Below are 21,568 nucleotides of genomic sequence, written 5' to 3' on the forward strand. Positions count from 1 at the left end.
CTATATAGCTTCTAAATAATATTTGAATGGATGAATGAGCATATTCCCTAAGAAAAACTCTACTATCGTCTCTCTATATACACACAAATGATAATGCAATATATAAAATCTATTGTAGCTTAAATGAATCACATATATAGGCTTGCTTAGCTATTGAGTAAGTATCCACGTGTAAACATATACCTATAACGTCATTCAAATACATATAACATACTAATATTTAAATTTAGTAAACTATTGCATATTAAATAATGATAACTAGTGCATATTAAATAATGATAACTAGTGCGTATTTTATTCGATACTTATACGTATACTATATTTCTAGTTAAACAAACTGTTACTTATGTCATATACTAATACACATACAATACTTATACGTATACTATATTTCTAGTTAAACAAACTGTTACTTATGTACATATACTAATACACATATATATATATATTCAAAAATAATAGTTTCATGCACACACATTCACATTATTACATATGTATACAAAGGGATCTTCCAGGTTGTTCTCTGACGCAATCTTGACCACTTGTATGTCTCCTCTCTGCACTATATCTCTAATGATATGATACTTCCTCTCTATGTGTTTGCTCGCTTTGTGAGCCCTTGGTTCCTTCGAATCTGCCACAGCACCAGAATTGTCACAATAAATGGTGATGCTCTTGGGCAGAATCGTAACCACACCTAAGTCCATAAGAAAGTTCTTGAGCCATATAGCCTCCTTTGCAGCCTCCGAAGCGGCCACATATTCGGCTTCCATGGTAGAGTCTGCAATTCATTTATGCTTTACACTCTTCCAAATTACAGATCCACCTCCTAAGGTAAACACATAACCGGAAGTAGATTTTCTCGAGTCTTGATCAGCTTGAAAGTCTGAATCAGTATATGCCCAAAGGACATAGCTCGCCTGCTTTGTAAACTAGAACATAGTCCTTAGTCCGTTTAAGGTACTTGAGTATGTTCTTTACTTGCAGTCCAATGTCCTTAGCCCGGATTGGACTGATATCTTGCTACCATGCCAATAGCAAAGCAAATATCAGGCCTTGTACAAAGCATAGCATACATGAGACTACCAACTGCCGAAGCGTATGGTATCCTTCTCATCTCTGCTATCTCAGATGTTGTCTTAGGACACATCTCTTGAGATAAATGGATGTCATGTCTAAAAGGTAAGAAACCCTTCTTGGCATCTTGCATGCTAAAACGACTTAGTACAGTGTCGATGTAGGGCTCTTGAGATAAGCACAACATCCTTTTCTCACGGTCCCGTTGTACCTTGATACCTAGAATGTGTCCCGCGTCTCCATATCCTTCATCTCGAACTGGCTTGACAACCACGTTCGTACTGATGACAACATCTTTTTATTGTTTCCAATTAGAAGAATGTCATCTACATATAAAACTAAGAACACCACACTCCCCTTCTCAACCTTCTTGTACACGCAGCTCTCGTTAGGGAATTTTTTGAATCCAAACTTATGAACAGTCTGATCGAAACACTGATTCCATGATCTAAATGCTTGATTGAGACCATAAATGGTCTTCTTAAGCTTCCAAACCATGTGCTCTTTGCCCTTGACGGCATAACCCTCGGGTTGTTCCATGTAGATGGTCTCCTCAAGACTACCGTTCAAGAATGCAGTCTTAACGTCCATCTGCCATACATCCTAATCCATGTAAGCTGCTATAGAAAACAGTATCCGGATCGATTTGAGCATGGCCACTGGGGAGAAGGTCTCGTCGTAATCGACACCTTCCTTTTGGGTGTACCCCTTAGCCACTAGTCTTGCCTTAAAGACTTTAACTCGTCCATCGGGTCCACGTTTACGTTTGTATATCCACTTACTCCCAATGGCAGTACAGCCTTCGGGTAGGACAGATAAATCGTAGACGTCTTTGTCTATCATAGATTGTAGTTCGAATCCATTGCACTTACCCATTGGCAATGATCGACATCCGCCTGCGCCTCTGCAAAATTTCAGGGATCTAGTACATTGCTGTCCGAGTGATCCATAGATTCTCCCAAACCAATGTACCTTTCGGGCTCATGAGAGACCCTCCCACTGCGGCGCGGCACTACAACATTAGGTGTAGAAGTTGAAGGTTCGGGAATTGGTTGTACTATAGGTACTTGTTCTTGGTTAATGCAACTTGTGACTGAAGTGATCTCTTCAAGAGCCATCTCACTGCTGGGTTTATGATTCCTAACAAAGTCTTCTTCTAAGATTGTCGCATGAGTACTCACAATGACTTTCTTGTCTCGGAGACTATAGAATTCATAAGCTTTCGATCCTTTGGGGTATCCTATAAACAAGCATACATTTGTCCTTGAGTCCAGCTTAGTTGGATCCTTTTCCAAAACATGAGCTAGACACCCCCATATCTTGAGATGCTCTAGATTGGGCTTGCGCCCATTCCACAACTCATATGGAGTGGCAGGAACAGATTTTGACGGTAAATTGTCTAAAATATGGCTCGCGGAAAGCAAGGTATGTCCCCAAAACGAAATAGGCAGTCGTGCATAACTCATCATCAATCGGACCATGTTTAACAAGGTCCTGTTCCTTCTTTCAGCTACGCCATTCTGCTGAGGTGTGCCCGGCGCAGTCAGTTGGGATTCAATTCCCTCTACCGATAAGTAGTCCAAAAACTCGGCACTAAGGTATTCGCCTCTGCGATCAGATCGCACGCTTTTGATACGTTTTCCATGATGCGTCTCAACATAAGCCTTAAACTCCTTGAACTTGTCAAAAGCTTCATACTTAAAGCGCATCAAATAAACATATCCAACTTTCGAGTAATCATCAATAAAAGTGATGAAATAGCGAAAGCCCCCTCTTGCCTCGGTTGACATTGGTCCACACACATCAGTGTGAACGAGTTCTAGTACTTCCTTGGCCCTATTACATTTCACCCTAAAAGGTCTCTTAGTCATCTTGCCTTCCAAGCAGGATTCACACGTGGAAAATGATTCAGTATCTAGTCCTTTAAGAAGGTCTTGATCCACGAGAGTTTGAATCCTCCTTTGGTTGGCATGACCAAGTCTAAGGTGCCATAAGTACGTTTTGCTCATTGAACTTGAAGGTTCCTTTCTTTTCTTTAAAATTTTCGATGCATTAATTTGCGATTATTAAATTGTGTAGATATGATTGTGTACAGATTGTTTTCCATGATACCACGACATATATAAGAACCATCTTTCTTAATAACACAACTGTCATTAAAAGAAATCGAATATCCATCAAAAACCAATTAAGAAACTGAAATTAAATTTCTTCTAAAAGAAGGTATCAACAAAACATTCTTCATAACCAAAATACTAAAACGCAAATAAACGTCTCCCACTACAACGGCCGCCACTTTAGTAGCGTCTCCCAACTGGACTTCGATCTCTCCATCATATAGCCGTCTTGTCACCTGCATTAAGTCAGGATCAAAACAAATATGATCAGTAGCTCTATAACCCAAGTATGAGATGAAGTCGAAGCCAAACATGACTCGACAACTAGAGCTTGGTGCATACCTGTAGCCTTGCCCTTTTTAGGGCAGTCTGGCTTCCAATGCCCCTTTTCTCCACACTTGAAACACTTTCCTGTTTGCTTCTTTCCCGACCTCCTCTTTCTCTTTCCCTTAGCTTCCTTAGGTGCGACCTGGTTCGTCACTTTCTTCTTTCCTTTGCCAGGCCTAGGGCTAGAGGAACGATGTGACGAACTAACCATCGCAGTCTTAGCTTGGTTCATGAGATCCTCTGCCGACTGAAGTTCAGTCAACAACTCAGCCAAGGTGTAATTTCTCTTGTTCATCTCAAAGTTGAGCTTGAACTGTTGAAAGCTAGGGGGCAGACTCTGAAGGATGATAGTAACTTGGGACTCGGCGTCAATGACGCCTCCCAAAAAACCTCAATTTGATTGAGGTGGCTCATCATCTCGAGGACATGGTCCCGCACAGACGAGCCTTCCTTCATAGTCTTGCACATGATACTCCAAAAGTCTTGAGACTTAGCCGTTTGATCTTGAGTACCAAAGAGATTTGTGAGATTTTGCATGATATCGGTAGCAGTAGCCATGGCGGCATGCTTATGTCTAAGCACTGTTAACATGGAGGCCAACATATAACACTTAGCCATCTCATTCGCCTTATGCCACCGTCTATGCGCATCTCTCACTGTCTTGCGCGGCGTTAGCCGCCGGCACTGGGGGCCGTGGAGTAGTGAGCACAAACTTGTACTCATCTTCCGTGAGAACGATGTCCAAATTTTGTTTCCATTCTACTTAATTGTGGCCCTCGAGTTTGTTTTCTTTAAGAATTGCAGAAAGAGGATTGAGTGACATGTTGACGATTTAGTTTGCACTGCAAAACAGAATATTTACTATTTGTCATAAACTTATGTGAAGAAATTGAGGAGATTAACCATAAAACTTTTCAAATTCTCAGAACTGAAAAATTAAAATTTTGTACCCTCAAGCAGAGGTCAATACGCCTTAAAATTTTAACATTTTTACTGGTCACAACACCGGCGAATAGTCCAGAGACCGCAGCACGGCATGGCCGCCAAATGTTGCCTAAGCACGACCATCAGATTTAGCATTACAGAATCTCGTTTCTACAACACACTCCCATAACAATGCTCATGCATTGATAACAAGACCAAGCTATCTCGTAAATTCTGTTTGAACTTCTGAAACTTGTAATTTCTTAGGATTATTGTCCCCATAGCATGGGTGGCGATAATATTGGAAACTACTTTCTAGTCCATACTATTTACCTATGAGAAGTCCACCTATATGAACTCGCTATTTCTTAGGATTATTGTCCCCACAGCATGGGTGGCGATGGACTTCCCGCAATTATTCAATTTACGGACTTTTTTATTTACGGAATTAAAGTATCGACACGGAATACGGGAAAATTCAAATACTTCATTAAAAAAATTACATAATTTAAAAAAAATTACATAATTTAAAAATAAAATTACATAATACCTAAAAATTACATAATCATAAAAAGTCGAGAAATACAACCCTCGGCTCTCACTCCTCCTCGTCCTCGTCCCCATCGCCCGTGCCGCTGCCGCCTCCGACGTCCCCGCCCCCAATCTCGACGCCATAATCATCAATGGGTGGCATTCCTAAATCGTGCCGACGACGCATCGATCACATCCTTGCACATCCTTTTGTCAGGATCGTGCGTGCTAAACCACCTATTCATGCTCTGCATCAGGGTCTTCGTTAGCTGCGCGCGGGCGAGACGGTCGTTCATACCTGGGCCTTCAGGGGCCTCCGATTCGACCTCGTAGGACCCGGCTGCCGCTGCCGCTGCCGCTTCCCCTCGCCATCCGCTGCGCAGCCTTTTGCCCCATCGGGCAACGACGACGGCGAGAGTCTGATCATGGTAGCGGGGCCACTTCATCGGCTTCGGGGAGCTCATGCGAACCAGCACTGCTGCTTGTACTCACCGGAAGAGTTGATCTTCGTCCGCTTCCAGCCCGAGTCGACATCCGCACAAAACTTTTGCGATTCCCTGACCACGAGAAAGGCCTCCCATTGGTCAAAATCTTTGAACTTCAATTCTTTGTCGGGGTACTGGGCCAAGGCTCGTTTCTTCACATCATCCTCAGACATGCCGCTGGTTGCCATGCGTATGTTGTTTTGGTAGAGGGCGGCAAAACGACTGAGCTTAGGCCTCAACCGAAGCCACTGTTTCCGGCATTGCTCGGGAGTGCGAGGCTTCGCCCCAGACGGTTTGAGTATGAGGTAGGCCTCACTAATGCGATGCCACATTCGGTCAACATACTGGTTCGTCCCGACATAGGGATCCTCTACTACACCGATCCAAGCCTTCGCAAGCGCGGCATTTTCCCACACGGTCCAGATCGTCCTCTTCTCCCGCTCATCCTCACCCTCCTCCTCCTCTGCCCCCGTGTGCGAGGAAGAGCTCGGGGCTTTGCCCTTGCCCCTACCCCCGTCTCTGGCCTTGCCCTTGCCTTTGCTCCCGCCCCTTGCAACAGGCTCTGCCTCATCGGGAGTCTCACGGATAGACGATAGCCCCAACTCCGCTCGCAACACCTCAAAAGAGAAAGTCTCGATACCGGCGTACTGAGTCTCCGGAATAGTACTAGGGGAATCATCGGCCAACAAATCTATATATGGGCGATAGACAGATTCCCTAGGCGTCCTCGGGCTCCTGTGCTGCATCGACCCACCCACCGCCATATTTGGCGGCGTACCGCCCATCCCCACTGCCCCGGGCATCATCCCACCCACCCCTGCCATATTTGGCGGCATACCGCCCATCCCCGCTGCTCCTGGCATCATCCCCGCAAAGTTTCCCGTCGTTCCGGTGGGAAACGTGAGTGTGTTTCCTCCGCTCGTGGTAGGGGAGTTCCTATTGTACTCCATTGTAGTAGAAATGAAATTTGTAGATTTAGAGAGAGAAACTTGTCAACACAAGTGGTGTGAATGAAATGAAGTTCAATGAGCCCTATTTATAGAGTTTTTTTTTTTTAAATATATAAAAAATCGGACGTCCGACCTCGGACGTCCGCCCGCTCGTGGGTCGAACGTCCGAGCCCATCCGACGGGCGTTGGGGACGGGCGTGGGCGCCCTTTCTTCACTACGGTGGACGTCCGGTCGGACGTCGGCGACGTCCTACCGCGACGTCCGCCATTAGAGACGCTCTAAATAACACTTCGATACTGTTTTTCCAGTACAAATAAATGTTGCAGCCACCACCCTAGAATTAGACCTAGACCTAGACCTAGAGACCTAGACTTAGGACCTATTCGTTTTAATTCAATTCATAATATAATTTCAGCAACAGAATTAAAAACAAAGAAACCCAAATCAAATCCACTAACCAGACTTATATTTTTACCGGAGAAAATTACCTACAGCAAACCTTAATCCATTTCTTAATACATACACGCATACATAAAATATGATGGTGGGGTCCATCACTCATGTATGAGTTTGCCGTGGGTGATACTTACCGCTTTTTAGGGCCCGTTTGATAAGTTAGTAATGCCTAGATATAGATACATATATGACTATTTCTAATTGTTTGATATCATAGTTAACTTATTATGTCAGCCTGCAAATTTTTCCTTTAAATACAAAGATATGTATCTCATAAATTTGGTCAGATAGCATTTCTACCTCATTTATTATGATTTATTAATACAAAATGTAGATAATTTCTTGTCTGCCAAACAACAACGAAAAAACCTTCATCCGAACTTATCTTGACACGAAGCCCGCATTTCTTATTTTATTTAATAAATCTTGTTATATCTCATCTTTGTTATTAAACAAGCCGTACTGTGTTTCGTTTCATAATCAACAGAAGATATTGATGGGAGTGCGTTTCCAATTCAGAAACACAAAATAAAAATCTAAAATCCACATTCATCCCAACACCTCTCTCATTTTCTCAGGGATTTCGCCGTTTCAAATCCACACTAGCTACGTGCGTGATGGAAATCTCACTTTACATGAACCGTAAAACCCATTGCATCGAAATTTGAAGCGAAATCAACGCCTTTGTGGTTGCGATTTTTGCAAAATCAATCGCAATCTCAAATGGTGATGGAAGATAACGAGAGTTGTGGAAGTAGGGTGGTCGAATTTTCGGCTGCCAAGAGCCACCAACAGCGAAAGAAAGTGGAGGTTTACAATGAGGTTTTGCGGCGGCTCAAGGAATCTCATCATCCCGACGCGCAGGAGCCTGCTTTCGATGACCAGCTTTGGGCGCATTTCAATCGCCTCCCCGCCAGGTTGCCTTCACTCTCTATCGCTATCATTTCCATTATTGTTTGGATTCACTAATTTCAGCTGATTTAACATTTTCAAACATGTCTTCTGCTTTTAATTGGTGGAACTTGCTGTTACGGTGTACTAAGACTGTAGTCATTTGCTGCAATCGAGTTAGATTACCATTAAAATTAGCTGTGATGTCAATGATTTTTGTTGTTGTTGTTGTTACTTCTCTACAATTGTATCGTTCTGCATCGATTCGATTCGTTAGTTAGTCTATGACTGAGGTTTATGTCTCTTCACCGAAGGTATGCAATGGATGTCAACGTTGAGAGGGCAGAAGATCTTCTCACGCACAAGCGTTTACTGCATCTAGCTCGTGATCCTGCTAACAGGCCAGTTTTCGAAGTTCGGCTTGTACAGGTGAACTATTACTGTTCTGCTCCCCTCTGGAATCCTGATATCTTATTGTTTAATGTTCGCTACCCATTCATGTGGCTTCTGGTGATCGTTAGGCTTGAAAGCAAGATAGGATCTGTTTCTTTGAGAAGGTAGAATAGTCAACTTGGCTGATTGGTGGAGAGTGGAGACAAATAGGATCTGCAGAGTAATTATAAAAGTGAATGCTAACTGATTTCACCAGAATCCCCATGCTTTATACCTTAAAATTTACGTCCAACTTCAAAAAAGCTTAAGGTTTTACCCTTATAATGATCTCAAGTGCCAGAGGTTCTAGCTAGATTTATTATTCAATGACTTTAATTTTAATTTTAGCAAATGGTATATTGTGAGGTTTGGAAAGTGAAAGATGGTTGTTTCATGAATGTATCCCAGCTACTATCTAGGTAGAATCTGACATTTTAGCAAATGAGTCGCTACTTAGACTACATAGTAATGTAATATGTTGCATTTTTTGCCCCTAGATAAAAGTAGATGCTTCTTGAGTTCTATAATGGTTGTCCACTTTTTGTTTCGCTAAAGTTCAAATAAACTAGCCAGCCAATGTGTGTCACAGTCTAACAACCCATGTCTCTGTCTACTGTTCGCATGATAGTTATGCTTGCTTTATGTCATCTATATGTATAATAATTTAATCCTGCACAGGTTGTACCTCTCTTTGATGGGAATTCTGGGGATTCAGTACATTCACATTCACCAAGAAGGGGAAGGTGTAGCCAGCGACTCATTTGAAATTAAAGTTAGCTGTCATGTTTGCTCCTGTATTAACAGTTTCAGTTTGTCATTATCTTTCATCATTATAATATTTTATTCATTACCTCTCTCTTGGTTCAGATCTATGTAGTTTTTGCGAGGCTTTAATGACTCTGTGAATATTTAGTATTTACTATCCCATTTTTCATTCAGTATCCATCCCCCACCTGCCTTTGGTTCTTCTCCTAATCTTGACACTCTTGCACTCGAAGCAAATAAATCTGAAGTTCAAGATGGGGATAGTGTCATAGAGGCTGGCACCATGCTTCCCAGGTATACAATATAATTGATCTGATCTCTATCATTATTTTTATACTTAGTTGACATCACACATGACTTGTTTGCTTTCACTCTTGAGGCTGTTATTGGTTGGATCCAATTGATTTTGTTCCATGTCCCACCCATTTCTTATTTTGGTTGACTTTTTTGGGTCCTTGCAAAGTAGTTGGTCCATCAGCCATTTCGCGTGGGAGGGGGGGGGGTTCTCTTACTTTCGATCCTTTGTTACTTTGTCTTGCTCCATTACATTCTTTTTGGAGCTAAATTTTATTCCTTGTGGGAACACATCCAGAATAATAAGCTAGACGTTCCACTTTTCTTAGGCTGCCACTGGTACTTGGGATAGATGGAGTTTTCTTGATTATCCGGTCAAGGAAAGGGCGACTTTAGGGAATGATTTTTATAATGGAAAATTTTAGTGAAACTGCCGACCTTTGACTGATTAAGTTGGATTTGACTTTAAAAATAAGCTTTTGAAGTGGGTTGCAAGTTTCAAAGCTTGTTGTAAAGAGATGACACAACTGAATCAAACATATATTTAATTAAGATAGATTGGATGTCCCACTCTCATCATGCCAATAAACCAAAATAGTACTATATAATGTATGTCCATTATGGGTATTTTATATGCACAGTTTGATTAATATTCTGCAATCCCAGTCTTGATTTATACACAGCTTTAATTTAATGTGTGGAAATGTTCTTTCTGGAATTTTAGCTGTGTCATTACCACTCAACTGTTTTGTTTGAGAAGTTGTAATGTTTGATGAAAATAAGTTCATACTAGACAGGCATGTCATTAAGTTTATTCTTCAACGTTAATACAGGGCCATGCATGAGATTACCTTTTCAGCAGATGACAAGCCAAAGCTTCTCAGTCAGGTAATTAGTGCACCTATCCATTTCACTTGGGGTCACATGACACATTCAACATGAAGTACCCTCTCTAATGATGGCTTTTACAGTTGACTTCTTTATTAGCTGAAATTGGACTGAACATCCAAGAAGCTCATGCCTTTTCCACAATGGATGGCTATTCATTGGATGTGTTTGTTGTTGATGGGTGCCCCTTTGAGGTATCTAAAGCGTAATTTTGTCATTTTTGTTGTATGGATTGTTTCATTTTCTTAGGCTATCTTCCCTCTTTCATGTCAGATATGTTTCATCCTACGAATGTCCTTTAAATTGCTTTTCATTTGTAGTAATTTTACTGTTTCCATGCATTTTGGGTCGTCCCTGACTTCATATTTCAGGAGATTGAGCAACTCCGGACTGCTATAGAAAAAGAACTTTTCAAGATTGAGGTACTTCACATTATATTCGCTGTTATGAAGCCAGTGTGAAGCTGCTGTTGCTAATGCTTATGTACTTTACTAGTTTACTCTATTACAGCACCTGTGTACTAGGTCTACTATGGTTTTCTTGGCATCTTTCCTCTTTTTTCTTTGAGTCAGTTCGTATTTGTCTCATATATGCCTGGTTTATTGTTATGTGATGACAGTGACACTACCTGATAGAATGTTATAATCAACGGAAACAGATATGCTTTTCCATTATTGATTCATGTTTGATGCAGAAAAATTCGTGGCCAAATACACAGAACCTGCCTCCTCTCAGTGAAATTGATCCACTATGCATTAAAAGTGAAGCTGATCATCTGACAATTCCCAATGATGGTACTGATGTCTGGGAAATTGATCCTCAACTCTTGAAATTTGAGTCCAAGATAGCATCAGGATCTTATGGTGATCTGTAAGTACCAGACTGTTACATTTAACATATGGATGCAGTTGGGTTGTTCTATTTAGTAACTATGAAAAAATACCTATTTCTTTTTTCAGATATAAAGGTACATTCTGCAGTCAGGAAGTAGCAATCAAAATTCTCAAGACAGAGCGATTGAATACTGAACTAGAAAAGGAGTTTGCCCAGGAAGTATATATAATGAGGTTCGTTGTTGTACATTTGTGGATACACAGGTGACCAGCTATGCTTGATACATCCTTTAAACAACAATTTTTTTATCGACAGCCGGTAATTCTTGGTTTTTAAATGGTCATTTGTGACACAGTTGTCTCACTTATGTTATCTAATATCCATGCAAATCTATTTTGCTCAGTTCATCAGTATTGCTATTATTTTGACCTTGTAAACTTGACACCGGCATCCATCTTAAAGTTAGCTTATTATTGTGGGTAGATTTCTTAACTGAATTGTTATCTATTTATCTTTTTATTCTCTTTTTATTGATTACTTTATGCTACTCGCAGAAAAGTACGACACAAAAATGTTGTGCAGTTCATAGGAGCATGCACGAGACCTCCTAAATTGTGCATAGTGACAGGTATATGTTAGACATAGTACCCGTGGCCTAAAAAATGTTAAGTTCTTGTTTGAGCTACTAAGAGGTAAAATGCCTATCAGGGTAAGTTTTTTGTTATGTTTTATTGCAGAATACATGTCTGGAGGGAGTGTTTATGATTATTTACACAAGCAAAGGGGTACTTTTAAGCTCCCAGCTTTACTCAAAGTAGCTATTGATGTATCAAAGGGCATGAACTATTTGCATCAGAACAATATCATTCACAGGGACTTGAAGGCTGCTAATCTTTTGATGGATGAAAATGAAGTAAGCACTTTTAAATTGAGTCTGCTTTAATCGTCCCCCTCACATACCAAACATAAAAAAATCTGTCAAATGATAGAATTATTCATGTGTAGAAAATATTTGGGTTTTTACTTCGGTTCTATGTAAGATTGATACAATAACTTTATCTTATACGCCAACTTATCTGCCTTTACCAACTTTCCCCACCAACTATTGTAGATTTGCTAGTTTGGAAGAGATCTCAAATGTCTTTATCTACAGGTTGTTAAGGTGGCTGATTTTGGGGTAGCCAGGGTGATATCACAATCAGGTGTTATGACAGCTGAAACTGGGACATATAGGTGGATGGCTCCTGAGGTATGCCTTTGTCTTTGAACCAAATCTGAAATTAGGAGATCTAACGAGGCATATGCAAATTATGTTCTTTGAGCTATAACTATGACTATCATTAGCTTATCAGTTCTGAAGATTCCCATGCTTGGCTTTCTTATATTTGAAGTCACTTTAAACTAAAGAATTTATGCACTTTTATTCGGGGTTGAAAAGAGGTCGTCTGGAGCTGAATATAGTAGTTCAAATTAAGCATCAGTAGACTCCTTGCATTTCCTCGTCCAGTCCACCATATTCAAAATGTTAAATATTCTTTCCGGTTCCTGTCTCAGTATGAGATTAATCTTAATTTGCTCACAAAACCTGTTCTCTTACAGGTGATTGAACATAAACCCTATGATCATAAGGCAGACGTGTTCAGCTTTGGGGTGGTTTTATGGGAGCTGCTGACCGGAAAGGTACTTCTTCTGCTCTCTAAATTGTTCACTCTTGATTCTTGTAGACGACAATTAGCTCTATGTTTTGTTTTGGTTCGTCAGATCCCCTATGAGTACTTAACTCCTTTGCAAGCTGCTGTTGGAGTGGTCCAAAAGGTAAGGCTTCTAGTCTGTTTTGCAGTTGGGTCTTTTATTCGTGAAGACCATTTAATACGCATTTGGTTTACCAAGATGTAATCTCTGTGCATACCCTGTGAAAATGTTGCAATAAACTTCAAACAAGTTCCATTTGTGTGGCGTTTTAGGGTCTCAGACCAACTATTCCAAAAAACACTCACCCAAAGCTTGCCGAGCTGCTTGAGAGATGCTGGCTGCAAGATCCAGCGTCGAGACCTGACTTTTCTGAAGTAATGGAGATCTCGCAGAAAATTGCTAAGGAGGTATTGTTCTTTTCTGTTTAATGATCACCTCATACCTTCTAGTTACACATGTATGCATCATCTCTCACTCATTGACCTAGGAATACTTATTCTCAACAAGTTTTATTTCCGGATAGGACACTTACTCAGTGGTAGAGACAGTATACCCGAATATGGTTTTTAGCTCGTTTACATCATAATCACGTGTGCTTTACGAGCTATACTATTATTTAACTATCCGTGAAAATCTTAGCATCTTTTATTTGAAGAACAAACGCATTCGAAATTCAATGCTAATATGATGCAAGTTGAAAATAGGTTGGAGATGATGGGGACGACATACGAAAGGAGAAATCTGGAAGGTTCGTTTCGGCATTGAAACGCGGCCATCAGTGAATAACAATAAAAGAAGGAAAATTTCTTTTTAACTTAGGGATCTTAATACTCGCCTCCAATTTTAGGGTTGATTGCAAGTCCAATTATTCTATTTGCATTGTACAGTATCCCTTTATTTTAAGGTTGTACTGCATTTTCATTTTGAAAATTAAGGCTTACTCCTTAGCATGTTAGGCCTTTTGCGGATTTTACTCTGCAATGCTTTGTAGTTTTTCCTTTTTAGAGTTTTTTTCACGATTATCAAGTCTTTAAACTGTGATAGCTTATTATTGCACAAATCTCTTACAAGCTTGAATTTGACTCTACTCAGATAAGTTTTTTACTTAAAATTCTTGATGTGTAATTGGGGATGACATGGGTTTCAATGTGTAAAAGAGACAATAAAAAGGTTGTTGAAATAATTTTATTGGAGGGGGGAACTCAAATGATTAAGTAAGATATAAGAAGAAAAAATAGTTGAATTAGTGTTAATGGATGGTGTGATCCATAATTGATAAATTAAGAGAGAATAAAATTGTTTTCATTAATAAATATGTACTATTTCTATGGGATCAATGAAAAAGGAAATATGACTTATTTTTATGGAACGGATGGAATATGCTTTGTTCAATTTGATGTCTCGTTTGGAGTATTTTCTCCAATTTTTTATATATGTGCCCTAGTTCCTCTTTGCTATAACGTTAAACCATGAGGTGGTTGCTTTGACTAAAAGTGCATCCCTAGTTTGGATTGAGGTCTTTGGTATGCAAAATGGTGTTCTATCCATATATTATTTCTATCATTTCTTCAACTCCATCTAAACTTTGGGTCTCACTTTTTATGCGTGAACCCTTGTCCATTTTTTTTCCTTTATGGGTTTGGATCATTTCATAATTGTAGCATGTTTATTTATACGAGTTCAAATTTGAATTTATAGCGAATATAAGGCCCGGAATATACAATTATGTAGTGAAGACATTAATCTTATAGTACTACTAGTTTATATTATATACCAATTACCAAAGAAATGTTAGAATTTGACAATCATTGAGATTCTTGATGATAAAACCAAGTGTAATGAATGTAAGTGTAACTCGTATTCTATTTACATTTACCAAAATAACAAAAGTATAGGGACACAACAAAGGCGTATTTCCTTAGTAGATTGTTTAAGGAAAACAAAGCTTGAGTGTATGTATGTTTGATTTGAATGACTAGGCCAAGGAACATGAGTGGTTACATGCGTTGTTTGTTGAGCAATGCGGTTGAATCTTGATGACTATACTGATAAAGAAAGCTATAAGCTGCACACACGAAAAGATTATTCGATTAAATACGATGAGTATAGCATTTCATGAACTAAAACGGAGAAATCTTACGTAGGCGAGGCCAACACTCAAGATACTGAAACCGGGGAAATTGAATGGGGCGTCATCGGATAGGAACAAAGCTGAAACACGTTGCACATGTAGTGGTTATAGAGTTTTTTTTATCAAATATTTGGGGAAGAAAATAAGTTGAAGTAATTACCAGAGAGAGGGCTAAAGATTAATGGAGAGACAACATTAGCTAATGAAGCTATCCCCATAAGACATCCTTGAGCAATCCCCTGATGAACAAATTCTCATCAATGTTATAGCATGTGCAAGCTAAATATAAGTGCAACCCCTACTCCGTTAGTATGCAGGCTAACCTGGTCATGAGCACCGACTTTTCTTGAAATAATGCATCTGATCTGCAAGATTTGAATGAATTCAGCATGTGCAACAAAAGTAGGATTAATGTACTCCCTCCGTCCCCAAAAATTTGTCATCTTTCACTTTGACTATTTTTGGTAGTGGACACCACATCCACTAACTCATTCTCACTCACATTCTATTATAAAACTAATACTGTATATAAAAAATAAGACCCACATTCCACTAACTTTTTCAACCCACTTTCTATAAGATTTCTTAAAATTCGTGCCAGATCAAATGGTGATAAATTATTAGGGATGGATGGAGTGTAATCTTAACTTACACTTGGACTTGCTAGGAAGAGGAAGATTCCTAAGAAGGCAGAAGCATAAGGGACCTGCATATACAAGTTAAAAAGAAGCCTTTCTATTTATTTCATCCCATAAAAATTGTATCTATATTAACAAATGTTATAATAGCTTACCCAAGGTGCCCAAGCTATGCTATCAAGCAGCATCTGTAATAAATAGCCCACACTTGGTGTTTATAACTTTTTATCAGCTTGATGAAAAAAGACAACTAGAAAATGGGAAAAATACAAACATTCAAGAATCCTGCAAAAAGTCCTATGCACAAAAGTGTCTCCTCTCCTAGAATTGGACCAAGTAGGGGCATTAACACCATCTGCACAAATCAATACTACATTTAAAATATGTTGTAAACAAGGGAGAATCTTGTTATCCAAACAACCTAATTCTAGTAGCATGTTACTACTAGATAAGCCTGGAACGAAGCATTTTTGGAGAAACGAAGAGCACATACGGTTGAGAAGGTCGCTGCAGCGTATGTGATAAGCCATATATCAGCAAATTGATTTTTCTGGAAATGGAACCGCGCCTTTAAGAAATACTGCCCAGGATAAATGTACCCTCGCTCGTTAATTAGAACTAACCACGAGAGAACGAAAAGGAGAGAGTAAGAGAGAGAACCATCAAGAAAGCAGAAATCCCTGCCTCAGCAAGGCTGTTAAAGAAGGCAACGAACGAGGCCAATGAGACAGTATTGCTGCAAATACGTGAAAACGATGTTAGGGGGGGCTTCAGCACCCTCAATCAATTATCGAATATTTGTCAAATTTCACACCTGGTCTTGAACAAACGATACATGTCCTTTGGCAACTTCATCAAATCCGTGGTCTTCAACGACTCGTTTCTTTCTTCTTCAGTTGTGGACTTCAACATTGGCTGCTCAACACCATCGTTGGCGAGGTGGGCCATCCTTCGATCATCCTCGAGAAAGATTCTCATGTAAACTGCTGCCACAATGGCTACAACGGCCGCTACCTGATTTATACGATCTGTGGGGAGAATTCGAGCAGTTAATGTTCCACAAACCATTGCTGCTGAGACCACACCGGAGAATATCCCAAATGCGGACACACGTTTCCCCTCGGATACATTATCAGCCTAATAAAACCAAGTAAATGATTTATTACACAAGAAAAATGTTGATGAGTTTAGACATAGAATGGATGAGGAGGTACCATGTAACTAAGCGCGAGGCAGATGGTGCCACCATCCGTTACTGTTGATGTTAGAGTCTTCACGACATAGTACACGTAGAAGAACTCCGTTGTCCTCTTCGTAGCCAATATTACTACACACACATATATGTTCATCGAGTTGTGATCAAATAAGAACCATATTAAATCGAGAAGTTGAGAACCAATCAAGTTTGTTGATTCACTAATAGTAGTATCAGTTAAAATCACAAAACATATGATCAGCTGCCGACTTTCAGTATCAGCAATCGGTGAACTGATATTAACGAATCAACGAACTAATAAAGTTCTCAATTCTTATTTTAATGATCGGAATAGAAAAAGTATATGTACCAAAAGGGATGATTGCGAGGGTTAAAGGGATTGTGAGCAAAAGTTTTCGACCGTATGTGTCGGATAAATTCCCAATCAATGGCATCATAACCACAGACGCCAATCCTGCAATCTGCATTTATTTGTGTTTTACATCTTTAGCATCATATTGGATTTTCTTTTGATCAATTAAATTTTTTGCATAGTTTCTTAAATGAACGAAAACAACATATGTATAATCAAATTTGACTTGGAACTTGATCCAAACTAGAAAACCGAGATAGTCGAACCTAGTAAAATTTAATTCTTAATTAATATAATTATGGTATTAATTACGAAATTTTGAATCCCACTTCATCCCAACATGAAAACCATGTTCATTTCAGTGTTACGCTAACTAGCAAATTGAAGCTCGATCCAAAATAGAAAACCAAGCAAGTGGAGCCATAGTACAGTGTAATTAATATTTATAATAACCAATTGTGGTGTTATAAATCGAGTTTGATGTAAGTGGAATATAAAATACAGTTTGGGGTTACAAAATTTCCCTGAATTCAAATTCACGTTCGAAACTTAGTGGAATATAAGATACTCCCTCCGTCTCAAGATATTAGAGCCCTTTCTTTTGAGCACATGAATTTAGGAGATGTTGTTTAGTAGTGTAAGTGGAGTTGGTAGTATTTTTACCATAAATAAAAATGACTCAAATATATTGGGACACCCCAAAAAGAAATAAGGGTCTAATATCTTGAGATGGAGGGAGTACATATTTGTCGGCAATTGGACTTTAATTATTAAGCAAACTATACAAATTACGCCAATCATTTCTATTTAAATATTATAACTATTATCATGTAACTAATCTAGTACTCCCTCTGTCCCACTATAAATGAAACGTTTTCCTTTTTGAGTTGTCCCATTAAAAATGAAACGTTTCTTAAAATAGAAATAATTTTATCTCTACTTTTCCCTCTCTCTTACTTTACTCTCTCTTCTTTTACTCACAAAACAACACTACATAAAATCTTGTGCCGAAAAGCAAACGTTTCATATTTATTGGGACGGAGGGAGTATTTTATTTTATTACTCCCTCCGTCCCCCATAATTTGTCACTATTTGACCCTGCACTGGTTTTAATAAAAAAAGTAATAGAAAGTGGGTTGAAAAAGTTAGTGGCATGTGGGTTCTACTTTTATATATTAGTTTTACAATAAAATGTGAGTGAGAATTATTAGTGGAATATGAGGTCCACTATTAAAAATGGTAAGAGAAATTGGTCTCTAAAACCATGAACTTTGCCAAAAATTTGGTATTTTCCATGAACTTTGAAATTGGTATATAATATCACAAACTTTACATTTTGTTTGGTATTTCCCACGGCATGTTTATTACTATATTTGACTAACTTACGAGGCTTTTTAATCATACTTGACACAATTAAATTTACATGGTTTTCAACGTGACTTTTTATCCTATATGTTATGAACTTAAAAAATGGTTTAAAATATTATAAAACATATCACGGTTGCTTACGATAAATAAGATTTTGACGAAAATATCATATTTGGGTGAGTTTGGGAAAATACCAAACAAAATGCAAAGTTCATGATATTATATACCAATTTCAAAGTTAATGGGAAATACCAAATTTTTGAAAAAGTTCATGATTTTAGAGACCAATTTCCCAAATGGTAAAAGTGAAAGGTGACCAATTTTTAGGGACGGAAAAAAAAGGAATTAGATGACAAATTTTCAGGGACGGAGGGAGTAATATATTTAAGTGTATATAGGGTGATTATAAATACAAAACTCAATCTTATTGCCAAATAAAGAATAAAAACATAGAGGTTTTTTTTTAATATGGAGATTTTTTTAAAATACTCACTCCGTCCACAAAAAATAGAGCATAATTACTATTTTTGGCCGTCCATAAAAAATAGAGCACATTTATTTATGGAAAGTTTTCAACAAATAATAGCTCTACACATCATTCCACTAACACTATTTCTCACATACTTTTTCTCCTTCTATCTTACTTTTTTCCCTTCTCTCCCTTATTTTACTAATTCTATATTAAAACATGTGTCATACACAAATTGCTTTTGTGGACGGAGGGAGTAAGTCATTTTAGAAAGAATTATTTTAAATGATTTAAAATTAACTTCCATATTTTTCAATTCAAAATTTATAAAATAAACAAAAATCAAAGTAAATATAACATTCTTATATCTGAGAAGGACATAAATGTGTTTTGCAAGATATGGTTCAGTTTTGATTATAATCCTATATAAATACTCTTTAACTTTTTTCTATTAAAACATCTTAATATTATTTCCTTCGTCCCACTAAACACGATTTATTTTATTTTTGTCCCGATAAAAATGATCCATTATTTATTTAGAAATTAAAATAGTTAAAATATTCAACTACTTTTATATCTATATTATTTTATTCGGCTCTTCTAGTTTTAAATATTCAATAAGCTTTTTATAGTTTATTTGATTTATCTTTTTAATTTAAAATATCCAATAACCTTTTTATAGTTTACTTTGATCTATGTTTTTAATTTAAAATATTATTAACATTTTCTCTTTTTATTTAAACTCTTTAAAATAAGAGTGTCTAAAATCTCATACTCCTAGGAAAGAGTCATCTTCTCTGATAAGGGATCATGGGCGGACCCAAGTATAGTGGGGACGGGGCTTAAGCCCTCAATGAATTTTTTTTTTTACTTTTTTTTATTAATTGTTTTTAAAATTTATTCAAATTTGATGTAAATTATAGTGTAAAAGTCCCTACAAATTATCTACAGTACTCAAATGTATACTCTAAAATAAAATTTAGAAATTCCAGTCCATATTGATAAATATTTCTGTGTCCGCCACTGTAAGGGATTAATTATTTGGAGAGGAACTAACAAGAAAAAAGGTCTCTACCATTAAAATCATTCAGATAACGTTTAACATGATAAATTATATTACCCCAATGAAACATGTTTGTGACTGAAAATTATATCAATCAACTCCTTATGTGTTCTTCAATGCATGCAATAATTTTCCTAACAAACTATAACTGGACATTACCGATAAAGTGATAGTAATATTTTCTTTCTCATAATCTTCCTATCTTATTAACTCACACACACATTCAGAGAAAGAGATGCATATGTATATGTGTTGACCTAGTAATAAAGTAATTAATGTAAAACTATGGATTTCAGGTTTGAATCTACCATATCGTAACTTTTAAATTTCTATTCATTGATAATAAAAAAAGAAAAAGAGAGAGACATACAGCCTGTTGGAAGCCGGAGAGATAAATGGAGAGTGAACATTCATCTTTTCCGGGGCACACAGCTTCCATGGTAACGTCTGCAATAGTTGGATTTACTAGCAACGATGCAAAATTCGACAGAAATATCGTCACAAATACATGCATCAAGTTCTTCCAGTTCTCCATCTCTCTCACACACAAATCTCACACACAAACCTTTGCAACGAATAAAAGTAGTGGACAACAATGACAGCATCGGGAGACCTCATAGATATTTATATTAAGCACATATCATTGCTGATTTCTACAGCACTAACTTTATTATTTTTTTAATAACTTAATAATTAGATGTTGTGATTACATTAGGTTTTGAAATTAATAAATGGCAAAGTCTTTGAGTACATCGCATCGATAGTTTGACCTTTTCGCTGTGGTTGGGCTTCCCTAAAAATTGAAATAGGTTAAATATCGATTTATTACTTTATTTATTTCTGGGGTTGGTTGGTAAGCTCAATTTTCTGGTTCTACGAATCTGGATTTTTAAATTATTTTTTGCTCTTTCCCTTTTCTTTTAACATATCAAAATGTCATGTTTAAAATTCTATCCGTATCGATGACATACTTCAATTTCATAGATGACGCAAATTTTAGGAGCTGTTTAGTACTCCCTCCGTTCCACAAAAGATGTCATACTTGTGGAACAACATGGTATTTTAGGAGGTTTTGTTTTGTGCGTTAAATGGAGAGGGAAAATATAATTTTTATATTCACGTAAGAGAGAACTGTTTCCAAAAAGGGAAATGTGACATCTTTTATGAGACAAATTAAAAAAGAAAGTGTGACATCTTTTGTGGGACGGAGGGAGTAGTATATTTAATCAGACAAAAATATGATAACTAAATAAATAGTGAAAGTTAAATGTTTAAAATAAATTCTGAAAAATTTTGGGTGAATATTTTATATATTCATCGAATAAATTTAACTAATTCATAGTATTTTATTTTGAATCTTGCATCGAATTAATTCACTTAATTAAAATAAGATACCAAATAGATAAAAAAATTAATCTTGAAACTATCATGGGCTCGTATATTTAAATCAAACTCATTAATTAAAATAAGATACCAACAGGATAAAAATATTAATCTTGAAACTATCATGGGCTCGTATGTTTAAATCAAACTCATTAATTTATTGACATTTTTCTGTCTAGGATTTAATAGATTGTTTTTTTTTTTTTTAATTTCGAAGTCATATTTTTATACTCCTGTGTACCACAAAAATATGTGCATTTTTCATTTTTATTCGTCCCAAAAAA

General features: G+C 37.6%; 2 protein-coding genes across 3 annotated transcripts; one reads left to right on the forward strand and one right to left on the reverse strand.

The window, feature by feature from the left end:
* Window positions 1-7,343: 7,343 nt before the first annotated feature.
* On the forward strand, window positions 7,344-13,670 carry LOC125196802 (serine/threonine-protein kinase STY46-like). Of its 2 annotated transcripts, none has more exons than XM_048095428.1 (16): window positions 7,344-7,785; window positions 8,074-8,188; window positions 8,870-8,934; window positions 9,131-9,250; window positions 10,084-10,138; window positions 10,222-10,332; window positions 10,510-10,560; window positions 10,833-11,008; window positions 11,098-11,235; window positions 11,527-11,600; window positions 11,710-11,885; window positions 12,126-12,221; window positions 12,572-12,652; window positions 12,734-12,787; window positions 12,937-13,071; window positions 13,369-13,670. In XM_048095428.1, the coding sequence occupies exons 1-16, from the start codon at window positions 7,592-7,594 to the stop codon at window positions 13,444-13,446; spliced, it is 1,719 nt and encodes a 572-aa protein (XP_047951385.1). In that variant the 5' UTR covers window positions 7,344-7,591; the 3' UTR covers window positions 13,447-13,670. The 2 variants fall into 2 exon arrangements, with proteins under 2 accessions (XP_047951385.1, XP_047951386.1); XM_048095429.1 differs by having other exon boundaries at window positions 7,345-7,785; window positions 11,098-11,205.
* A 712-nt stretch (window positions 13,671-14,382) lies between these two features.
* On the reverse strand, window positions 14,383-20,478 carry LOC125196873 (hippocampus abundant transcript 1 protein-like). The gene is made up of 13 exons (XM_048095533.1): window positions 20,272-20,478; window positions 16,999-17,110; window positions 16,648-16,760; window positions 16,248-16,570; window positions 16,094-16,169; window positions 15,927-16,013; window positions 15,708-15,788; window positions 15,589-15,621; window positions 15,448-15,501; window positions 15,119-15,160; window positions 14,956-15,034; window positions 14,805-14,875; window positions 14,383-14,729 (listed from the first exon to the last, which is right to left on the reverse strand). Exons 1-13 carry the CDS (start codon window positions 20,434-20,436, stop codon window positions 14,640-14,642), a joined length of 1,326 nt encoding a protein of 441 aa, XP_047951490.1. The 5' UTR covers window positions 20,437-20,478; the 3' UTR covers window positions 14,383-14,639.
* Window positions 20,479-21,568: the final 1,090 nt, after the last annotated feature.

Source organism: Salvia hispanica, chromosome 6, assembly GCF_023119035.1.
Source record: "Salvia hispanica cultivar TCC Black 2014 chromosome 6, UniMelb_Shisp_WGS_1.0, whole genome shotgun sequence".
Lineage (NCBI taxonomy): Eukaryota > Viridiplantae > Streptophyta > Magnoliopsida > Lamiales > Lamiaceae > Salvia > Salvia hispanica.